Below are 12,264 nucleotides of genomic sequence, written 5' to 3' on the forward strand. Positions count from 1 at the left end.
ATCATCTCTACAAAATTTCATCTAATTTGGACATCGTTAAGGTATTGAAATTAGATTAAATCAATGAATGAATTAAAACTGTTCAACGTGAACCGTTCGTGTAAATATCAATTTTGAAAGCTCAAACCATTGTCAAATTGGATGAAACTTTGTAGAGATGATCTTGAATAACATACCTAAATATTGAATCACTTATGGTGAAAAAATTTGACCGAAAAGTGTATCAAAATTGGAACTTCACTCTGTAATTTCAGAGTGAAGCTTCACTCTGGATAAGGACTATATATATATATATATAAATATAACTCTAGTTGTGTAAGTATCAAGTAACTTGAGTTTGATATAGTTACTTATATATTAGACTCTTATTTTTATTATATCTATTAACTAGGTTTTATTCTAAATTATACCTATGATTGTGGTATAGATATATACTATTGTGATCATTTTCTTTAGGTTGAACATTAAGTTACTCAAGTCTTGAGTACTTAGTTATATGTAGATTATGTAATTTTGAGAGTAAAAAGTTATCTCCATCAAGTTTAGACATGAAATAATAACATATCTATCATATAGAGAATAAATTGACAAAGAACAAAATTGTGTACCTTGTAGTGCACAGAGACATCAATGTCACAATTCTTCATCTGCTTCAATCTTCTTCTTTTGTTTCATATATTTCTTCAATCAGCTCATACTATGGATCTAAGGCAAGAAGTATAACATAATATACTTATTGAAGATTCTAATCAAAGTCTCTTTTCATCTTTTGAAAGAAATGAAACTTTTGCTCATAAATATCTAGCTATATGGGGATGAGTCTCCAAGCTAGGCTGGGTTCCAAGTCCCTTTCAAAAAAATATATAGTTATCTACCAATGTATTACAAATGGAATACTTCTATATAAAGTATCTATACAATCAAGTGAGTATCAAAAATATAAAATAAGCTAGGAAATTAAGAATGTAATATTAATGATATATAAAGTTAAATTCAACTAAATTTTAGCTTACTATTTGAAATTTAAATTGATGTTAATTTTGAGAAACATACCATATCTTTTATCAAATCTGAAAAGCAATTTAGTGACACGACAAATAGAAAATATTATTAATTATAGACATACACTAAATATGGTAAGTTTGTTTATGTGAAATGGGTGTAAAATGAAATAAAAATGTGCATGGATTTATTTTAGAAGAGACTTAGCGTCATTGGGTTTATATCTAAATTTCTCTTATTTTTGTGCTACGTGAGCTCCCAAAATCTTAGACTAGTCTTTGTCTACTCCCTCAAGCACAAATTGTGTTAGATTTGCACTCTTAGCTTGATGGCTTAATGCAATGAAGCCCTAGATAGAGAGAATTGAATCATCACTTTCATAAGATATAAGGTGGTCCAACCAGAGATCCTCATATAAACAAGGACGTACAGCAGCTATACACAAGCATTTCTAATTTATCAACATCACGTTTATCGCATGCGCAGAAACTCTTGAAGATGCTCATGTTTATTTTTTGTGGATATTTACATATTACACCCCAGTAGCTTTATACGTTAAAGTCTTCAGTTCATTCTTACACACTAACTTTGAAATCGATTACTTCCCCCAAAAACTTGTGAATGACGTTTGTCGTATGTGGCTAAACAAATCGATATTTTAGGAAGTCCTTGGAAGTAGAAGGATTTGGTTGGGATAAGACGATAAGTCTTTGTTTATCCCATGTCGAGGCATGCCATTGGGAACGGAGGACGGCGCTGTACTCTTGGACTGGATGGTAGCTTCATAATTTGGTCACATTTTTGTAGTTGTATATAGAGATCGACATGAGATATTAACGCCTGAGGAGGAGGACAAAGATGTCGGTATCTTCTCAAGCAACCAGCCAAATGAATCGATCGAACAAGCTTCTGACTTCTGAGGCCGAAGCTACAGCTACGCTTACTTTTCCACTGAGCAAGCTGTCTCGCTTTCTATTCTCGGCCACATAAAAGCCCAGTGGAAAACGCCCAATTCCTTTTTTAGAACTATCTTCATCAGCATTGATCATGCCTAGTGTATTTTACGTAGACGTATTCCAATTCTACAGTGTTTCCTTGTTTGTTTCCGAGTCTTCAGCTGTCGAGACTCGAGTGTGTTTTTGATGCTCCATCGATGCATGTCGATCGGCATGTTACGTTACTGATCTTAATGATGATGCATAACCTTACCTATCAATATACACGTGTTATGCGTGCGACATATATATTTAAAAAATAGTGTTAATTTGTCATAATATAACGTTAAAATCAGCGCCGCAATCATATATGATAGGTCAAGTTACATCGTCACATAAATTATTAAAATTATATAAAAATGTCATTTTAAATGAAAATACAATCATATCCTTGTTAATTCAACGGTTCTAAATTATTATAAATTTTTCTTTTTCTTTTTATCATTTCTTCTTTTTCATCACAATAATATTTCTAAAATACAATTTTTAAAAATTAAAATTTACGAAAATATGCTTGAAATATGTGTGTGTACGTGCAAAATATGTATAAATAGACAAAATATATTTATTTTTAAATTTTAGACGATGTAAGATAACTACAACATTTATATCTAGATTAAATTTTTGGTAAAATTCTTTTGGTTTTGTGAAAAGGAATATTCTTTTGTTAGGATATAATTGATTTAATGAGATATATAAGGTAACAAATGTTATTTTTTCTAGAGTATACATATCTTAATTAATACTATATTTAATACAATTATGTCCATGGTAATATTTCTAGTGACAAATATGTCAAGATTCATGACTTTCTTATTTAATTAATTTACATTTATGATTAATTAATGAATATAATTAATTAATAAAATTATCATATAGGCACTCCACACAAGCATGCATATATATATATATATATATATATATATATATCAGTCCATATCCAGAGTAAAGGTTCACTCTGAAGTTTCAGAGTGAAGTTCCAATTTTGGCACACTTTTCGGTCAAATTTATTCAATATAAGCGATTCAATATTTAGGTATGCTATTCAAGATCATCTCTACAAAATTTCATCTAATTCGGACATCGTTAAGGTATTGAAATTAGATTAATCAATGAATGAATTAAAACTGTTCAACGTGAACCGTTCGTGTAAATCTCAATTTTGAAAGCTCAAATCATTATCAAATTGGATGAAATTTTATAGATATGATCTTGAATAGCATATCTAAATATTGAATCGCTTATGGTGAAAAAATTTGACCGAAAAGTGTGCCAAAATTGGAACTTCACTATGAAATTTCAGAGTGAAGCTTCACTCTTGATAGAGACTGTATATATGTATATATATATATATATCTCACCCGCGCGCACACATACACTATATTTCCAGCTTGTATATATCATATTTTTTTATTACATTTTGAAAGCATTTTAAAAAAAATAAATTATATAAAAAAAACTATAATATTTTTTTAATAATCTAGAGCCGTTAGATTAACAAGGATAAACTGATATTTTCATTCAAAAATAACATTTTGTGATTATTGTAATTGTTGACATGATAAGATGATGTGGCGTGCCACATGGGATTGTGGCGTCAGATCTAGCACCATATTATGACGCTAAAACATTTTCATATTTAAAATGAATATATTAAGTTTTCTTCTATCATATTTACGCTTCAATATGGCGCTAAAATATTTTCCATATTTAAAGTGAATATATTAAGTTTTCTTCTGTCATATGTACGCTTTGAAGCTTCTGTGATCTATCGCAAAGTTTCAGTTGATATATTATAGCTAGATAAAACGATTCGATCTTTCATATACTTTCTCCGCCAAGTGAATAACTGTTCTTAGGGCTTAATTAGTTTATCCAAAATCAATCTTTCATCATAATTGAATAAATTGATTGATCGGAACATTTATGGAAATATTGTAAATTTGGACTTTTCCCTATTTTTAGCTACTAACTAAATTCAATTAGCTAGTCAGTTGAATTTGCTACAACCAGATTTCACAAATAATGTCTGTCTGATTCTAAGGCTACTATTCTTTTAGCAATTGGTGTTGGTTGATGCCTTTTAAAGTTATTCGTACGTGTGAATTCAGAGATTGAGAATACCTTATAATCGAGTCGTTTTTAAATCAGAACAAAATGACACTAGCTAGATAGGGCTCCGAAATTTTAACTAATCGATCGACGATATCATCAAATCTTCATCATTCGTATTGTTTATCTCTCTTATACATATCTATCGATCGGTACGTATGTACTATTTGGTAGTTACAACAGTACGTCCTAGTTGATCGATCTCATCAGTATCACTGTCATGCTAAATTATAAAGCAAATTCCAAATGGAAAAGATGATCAGTGTGTCTGCTAAGGAATGTGTTTGATTCTTCTCTAGCTTGGTAGTGCAGTACGCAGTTAGTGGTTCGACTTGGGGAACCAAAAACGTGCTTCTTATTTTCCATGTGGGTTTTTCTATATTCCAGCACAACATGAAACAAAAGAAAATTCTAATATATATCAATGTATGTTACATATTTCATATCCGACGGTCGATATTGTTTTGTGAGTGTGGTCAGAAAAATAATATCTGTTGTAAACCGTCGAATGTGAGATGTATAGTACATTAACTCTGAAACAAACGCCAGGTTTTGAAAACATTGGTCAATGCCATGTGATCTCTAGCTTAAATTCGATGAAAAAAGGGTACTACATACGTCCCCATTTGAAGTATCAGTCATATTAGCTATAACGATCTTATTAGTTAAAACCATATTCTACGACGGGTATACGTGCAATACATCTCACTTCTGCCAATTAATCAAGCAAGAAGAAATTCGACCTCCAATTCAAAGTCTCACCTTTAATTAATATTAGCAGTGTGATTACTGTGCGTATTTGTGTTGGAAAATAACGGGCATGCATGCTAATAGTACTCGAGGCTAGATAGAATTTTCGAATATATCCAATGTTTAGACATTAATGTAGAGGCGGATCTTATAGAGCGTGCCCCGCACCCGCTGGGGAAGTTTTAATTAGACTGGCTAAAATAATCTTTCCGCCGGGTAGAAATAAGGGTTTCAACACTGACATGCATGATATAAAAAATTACTTAGTGGTATTAGACCACATTTGGATTAACTAACAACTTATTTTTCTTATTTCTTATACAAATTAGGACATAAGTCCAAGCCCAAAAATAATTAAAACAAAACTGATTAATCAATTAATGAAAAATATCTAAAATACTTTTATTTTCGTGAAAATTAACAAATGCCACTTTTTTTTTTGATCGGAAACAAATGCCACTTTTAGATCTAACAAATTTTTCTCTCCTCATTTTTTAGTTTTTTTTTTTCGGCCAAACCACTGACAATTTGGAGGTGTGTTAATATATAAAGTTGTTTCTTATGTCATGGGCTTTCATTTAAGTACCATATTGCATATGTTTTGAGAAATTTTGAAATTTCGAATTTTGCTCACTAAAAACATAGTAGCAGTTAGTTTCTCAGTCGATAGTAGCATGTGCCTTCAAAGTTGACAGTAGTAAGTGTGTTCCAAGTTGACAGTAGCAGCTAGTTTTTATAACCGACAATAACAGTTAGTTTTTATAATCGATAGTAGCATATAACTTCTCCATTAATAGTAGCATACACTATTGGTCAAAGATGGGTAAAAAACTTAAATATTTTATGACATGTGACAACTCGTCATCAAATAGTCATTATTTGTAAATTTTAGTACTTATTTGTTTTATCAAATTAAGTAGTGAATTATTTATAAATTAAATTATTATCAGTACTTTTGAGTAATTTGTTATGCATGATATGACACCTTACTGTAGGATGATGTTCAATATATTAGTATAAAACTAGTTAGATACTTAGATAGGATGATATAATAATAAACAATCATAAATATAAGATAAGTCTATAAAATATTTATTTCTTCGATTTGATTCGATTGTAATAACATTATTAAATTTTGTTATTTTCTTACCTAATTTTGGACACTAATCTGCCATTTATGTTTCTAGAATCGAGTCATGTAAAACATATTTTTGTACGAGCCATATAATTAAAACATTATTTAATGTTTCGAATTTCAACAAACAAAATATCAGATCGAGTAAAATACAACGATCGATGAAGTCATGAGTAAGGTGATAATGTTGGGACTGAGATAGAAGTTCTTCTCCTAAGATTGCCTCATAAGCTAATCATGGCCATCCAATCTTTTTGAACGGACACGATGCCTCTTACTTTACTTTTGGTGGAAATATTCTTCCTTCTCAAAATTTGTTCCCTCTCGTCTTCCTCGGCAATTTTTCTGTCGGACACTACAATTTTTCTTTGGGTTTCATATACTTTCTTGACCAGATGGCAGATCTCTTGGGTGTTAAAAGATTGGGCACTAATCTAGGTAATCTCCAACCTTCATAGGTTTAATTTCGATTGAACCTGGGGCCTCCCATATGGGTTTGTTCATTGGTTATTTGTTATTTGAGTTCGTTTGATTTGATGAGCATTAGGAGTTCTTAATTTGATCGGTACATTTACGTATTGCAAGAAAAATTGAAGTTTGGGAGTCAAAGAAAGGTGGAGGTGCAATCATGCAGATTTTGGACTATCTTGGTTCTTGGAGGTGGAAGTGTAGTTAATGGGGACAGTTTCTGAGAGCATCTCTCCAGAGAACACGAAATTATAGTAGGAGGTGTAAGAGCTCATCTAGAGAAGTCTCAACGAGAATTTAGAGAAGTCTCCACGCAAGTTCGAATCAATTTGGTGGGGGTTTATAGGCGGCGGGGAGCTTCTGGGATGGAAGACACAGGAGAGATCGGCATCTCATTTTTACTGAAAGGAAACAAAGGGTCGAGGAGTTGGAGATGAGAATGACCGAGAGAAAGAGAGAGAGGAAATTGGATGAGAGAAGGGTAGGAAATTTTTTTAACAATTAAGCTCATCTTGACTGTTGATTAGCAATGGATGGTTACGATTTATTTATTAGGTAATATTAGGAGACATTGCATTATGGAGAGGATCCAGTCCCATAATGTTGCTCACCTCTTAGTACTTTTACTAATGTAAAAAGTGGTCTGTTGCCGGCGATTGACGAATGATACTCACATGTGTGTGTATGTGTATTTGATTTTATTGCTGAAGATCTGAACATGCTGTGTATATGTGCGAGTTTCTATTTTCTAATAACATGCGGTAGATCGAATATGATTCAAACACATGCTTGCAGGACGTACTATAACTTGTACACGTACAATTGCAGTAATGAAGTGTGTGTATACGTTATAAAAAACAACTAATTAATATCAAAGGCATACATACATATACACACGTATTATGTCGAAGGAAAACCAATCTTAGGGGCTGTCCAAACCCAACGATAACAAACACGTACTTCTGTGATTCATACAATTAAGTGCAGTCAGTAAACTTATATCAAATACTGTTGTTTTCTTTCCCCCTTCTTGTTTGTTCTAGTTCGATCTCGCTCGGCTTATATGGTTTGTACGTTAACGTTGTAGCCTTAACAAACAGATTTGCTAATCATATAATGTTTATTAAATTTCACATTTAGAAAATCATCAACTTCAAAATGGACTGTTGAAATATTACATAGAAGTCTCTCAACTGTTTTCCTATCCCACACATTAGATACTCATGACGTATACGTATACAACATATATGCATCCTTCTCGAGAATCATGTGATATCGATTTTGTCATATTATTTTTCTAAAGATGATGGATCAATTCCAAAAGTTCTAACACGTGGTTGATGTCTCCCTGCCACTCTCAAACCCACACACACATATATATATACCCCCTAGCCTCTCCACCCTTATCATCTATCATGCCTGCTCCTACCCAGCTTTGCTTCATCAATATCTAACACTGTTCTAAGGGCAACCAATCATGTTCATCATGACTCTCTTCATACTCTGGTCTCTTACTCTTCGCCTCCTCTACTTCTTGTTCTCCATCATCCAACAATCCTATGGCATCAAATCGTCAAAAAAGCCTTCACGGTTCTCCTCTTACGGCCCTCCTTCCTACCCCGTAATCGGTTGCCTAATCTCCTTTTACAAAAACCAGCACCGTCTCTTGGACTGGTACACTGACATGTTGTCCACCTCCCCGTCACAAACCATCGTCGTCAGCCGCCTGGGGCTGCGGCGCCGCATTATTGTGACGGCGAACCCGGCCAACGTGGAGTACATTCTCAAGACCAACTTCTCCAACTTCCCCAAGGGCAAGCCGCTCACAGAGTTCCTCGGCGACTTACTCGGCTGCGGCATATTCAACGTCGACGGCGAGCTCTGGTTAACGCAGCGCAAGCTAGCCAGTCACGAGTTCAGCACAAAGTCGCTGAGGGAGTTCGTCGTTAAAACTTTAGAGGATGAAGTGGAGCAGCGACTTCTTCCGCTTCTGGAAGAAGCTGCGGAGAGTCAACGGGTTTTGGACATGCAAGACGTGTTGAGGAGGTTTGCTTTTGACACGGTTTGTAAGGTCTCTTTGGGTACCGACCCGTTTTGCTTGGACTTGGCAAGACCCGTGCCGGCGCTTGTCGAGGCCTTCGACTGCGCATCGGAGATAAGCGCCCGGCGCGCGACGTCGCCGATGTACTTTATTTGGAAGTTGAAGCGCGCTTTGTGTGTTGGGTCTGAAAACAAGCTCAAAGATGCTATCAAAGTCGTACATGATTCTGTTCAGGGTAAACTTATACGGTTAATCTACTCTATATATATCTCACATCTAACGGTTGACAACGGATATTATTTTTCTGACCTCACTCACAAAATAATATCGACAGTTGGACGTGGGATAATATACATTGATGTATATTAGAATTTTACAACTTCTACTATATATATATAATATTTTTTTCTTAGTAAACTAGTTCTAAAATTTACATACAGTATGCAGTTGACTGTTTTTTTATTTATTCATCTTCATTTGTACGTTCTAATTAAGTGCATGTTCATATAATTTGTGTCTAGCATATATATGCAGCTTTTTCTACATTACGGTTAATAATGGTGTTTTTTTTTAGACTTTACATGCCTCTCTTAGTATCGATGTTGATTGTTTAATTAATACCTAGCTTCATGTCTTGTTGCAGAGATAGTAAACAACAAAAGAAAAATTCTTCAAACAAATGAGGGAAAGAACTGCGGGAATGACTTGTTGTCACGTATGTTGTTGGCGGGACACGATGAGGAAGTGGCCAGAGATATGGTGATAAGCTTCATACTGGCCGGACGAGACACGACGTCGTCCGCCATGACCTGGCTGTTTTGGTTGCTCAGCAAGCATCCGAGCATAAAGGAGAAGATAGTTTTTGAAGTTGCAGACGTACTTAACAATGGTACAAGTAGTACTGAGAGTACTACTAATGCTGATTCAACATTAGGGTTTGAAGACTTAAACGAAATGAAGTTCCTGAGGGCTTGTTTGTGCGAGTCGATGCGATTGTACCCGCCGGTCCCCTGGGACTCAAAGCATGCCGAGGCCGGGACTGTTTTGCCGGACGGGACTTGGGTTGGGGAAGGGGATAGAGTCACGTATTTTCCTTATGGGATGGGGAGGATGAAGGAGCTGTGGGGGAAGGACAGATTCGAGTTTAACCCAGATCGCTGGTTTTGTGAAGAACGGGGTTCTGATGGGAGTGATAATGAACGGGTGATGAAAGTGGTTAGTCCTTACAAATATCCGGTTTTCCAGGCCGGTCCAAGAGTTTGTCTTGGGAAGGAGATGGCTTTTATTCAGATGAAGTACGTAATGGCCTCGGTGTTGAGGCGGTTTGAGATCACACCGGTTTGCGATCTAGAACAACCAGTTTTTGTTCCTCTGTTGACGGCTCACATGGCTGGAGGGTTAAAGGTCCTGATTCAAAAGAGAAGTTAGAACTTGATACCAAATGCATGGTTTACAATATATTGAAGTTTCGCATAATTCTTGATTTGTTTGAAATGATATTGTATTAGTCAAGAATTTTTCAGTTGTTTCCATTAATCATTATAATTTTTATCGGGCTCCCCCGTTTGATTTATAAAATAATTGCTTTAAGGTCAATATATATATATATATATATATATATATGAAATTTTGGACTTGTAGTTTGTATTAATTACCTCTAAATTTGAATCTTGTTCTTACAAAAGATAACGGTAATTCCTAAAAAAAAAGATATTGGTAATTAAGATCGATAATTTGATCATGTATTTCGCTGTGATTTAACGTACTAAGTTCTAAATAAAGTTCGTATGGTTCTATTAATTTGATGAAGTTTTAATTATGATCACATATTCATGTTGTACTCATACATTTTCTATCAATGACAAATCATCGCTTGTTAAAAAAAAAAAGTTCTAAGCGAGTGTAAATTAATAAGAATGCCAAGCAACAACTTATATTGAAATGTAATGATTAATGTGACCATCATCCAATATATCTTGTAAGTGAATATATATATATATATATATATATCTGTGTGTGTATGACCCTTCTAGTGTAACGACCCCAAAATTTCGAGCTTAAAAACTCAAAATTCTAAAGTCGTTAAACACAAAATAATCTCAATAAAATCGAAATCATTTAAGTGCACAGCGGATCATCACTGAGTTATCAATACAACTCAGAAAACCAATTATTACAACCCAAATTATAATTTACATTACGTAAGTTGGAATGTAATAATCCTCACAATCTCTCACAAAATAGTCACACAAAATCCTCACACAAGCTGGAGGTAAATCACTTCAAGTCCTCTGAGCGGTCCGTCAATTCCCGCTAATCTACACCTGCGGAGTCATCCACTACACCATCGAATTGGTGCACCGGGATTGTAAACACAAACCCGGTAAGCTTTACAGCTCGTATGAGTAAAATCAAAATATAATTCGCATATCAAAATATACGAAAGATCACAAAACAACAAATATAAATGCCCTCATGAGTCACTCGTCAGCCCATCTGGTTGACCCAAAGAAATATGAAATAAAACGTTCATGAGGAAATTAAGTAACCCTTCTGGTTACCCAATGCATTTATAATACGGGTACCAAGAACGCTGGTACACATCTGTTACCCCTCTCGTAATACACCGTTGATATTGGATAGCCACCCGCTACCCAACATCCAAAATACACCGAGTACCCATGAGCAGATAACCACCCGTTACCTCGCATGCAGTACTAAGGCAGACAGACTAGAGCTCTAACTGTATCGTAACTTTCGCCCGGCCAAAGGCTAGGTTTCGACTTGCCAAACACGTACAATAATCTCACATCATATTGTACCAAAAATCAGGTCCGAAGACAATTCACATTTTAACAATCTCAATGTTAAAAATCACGTACAATAATCACACATCATATTGTACCACACATCTCGTCCGAAGACAAATCACCATTTTTAACATTCTCCGTGATAAAATCATGTACAATAATCACTCATCATATTTTACGTTTTAAAACTTTCACGATATCACCACAATAAAAATCATAACAGTATATTATTTAGCAAACTATATATATTCGTATTTATTACCATTCATACAATATATACATAGTTCACTATATCCTATACATGTCATATTTCATAAACACCTGAAGAATTACGTACAATATTCTCACATCATATTGTACCATTTAAATCACAAACTCATGCAAAATTTTCCGTCACCGAAATGACTATTTTTAATGAATTAATAACAGTACGTAATTTAATGAACTATATATATATATATATGTACTTATTACCATTATACTGTATATATGTAGTCCACTAAATTATATACATGTTGTAATTCATCTGATATACACACTTGCAAAAATGTTGAATCACCACGAGGGTAGATTCGTAATTCAGTGAGATTTTACTCACCTTATCGACTCGAGCGTAATTCACAATTCCCGATGATAATTCATTTCCTCGATTTAACGATCATCTTGAAAAGACAAGAAAATAATTTAGAATAGTTTCGTAAACCTTTAAATGCCGAAACAGTAATAATCGGTTACTGTTCAGCAATTTTCGGTTTTACGAAATTACTGTTCGGTGTCACTGTTCACTGTTACTATTCCCGGATACTGTACATTTAAGCAATTAATACGTATTGCTGTACGTATAAATATTATATACGTATTTCTGTACGTATAAATATTATATACGTATTTCTGTACGTATAATTATTAATACGAATTTCTGTACGTATAAATATTAATACGTATTTCTGT

General features: G+C 34.1%; 1 protein-coding gene across 1 annotated transcript; it reads left to right on the plus strand.

The window, feature by feature from the left end:
- Positions 1 to 7,882: 7,882 nt before the first annotated feature.
- On the plus strand, positions 7,883 to 9,980 carry LOC126794932 (cytochrome P450 94B3-like). The gene is made up of 2 exons (XM_050521730.1): positions 7,883 to 8,738; positions 9,147 to 9,980. Exons 1-2 carry the CDS (start codon positions 7,940 to 7,942, stop codon positions 9,929 to 9,931), a joined length of 1,584 nt encoding a protein of 527 aa, XP_050377687.1. The 5' UTR covers positions 7,883 to 7,939; the 3' UTR covers positions 9,932 to 9,980.
- Positions 9,981 to 12,264: the final 2,284 nt, after the last annotated feature.

This window comes from Argentina anserina, chromosome 5, assembly GCF_933775445.1.
Source record: "Argentina anserina chromosome 5, drPotAnse1.1, whole genome shotgun sequence".
Classification (NCBI taxonomy): domain Eukaryota; kingdom Viridiplantae; phylum Streptophyta; class Magnoliopsida; order Rosales; family Rosaceae; genus Argentina; species Argentina anserina.

Coding starts and splice junctions, on each gene's coding strand:
- LOC126794932 (XM_050521730.1), top strand. CDS start 7,940: ATGTTCATCATGACTCTCTTCATACTCTGGTCTCTTACTCTTCGCCTC. Junction 8,739..9,146: donor CGTACATGATTCTGTTCAGG/GTAAACTTATAC, acceptor GTCTTGTTGCAG/AGATAGTAAACAACAAAAGA.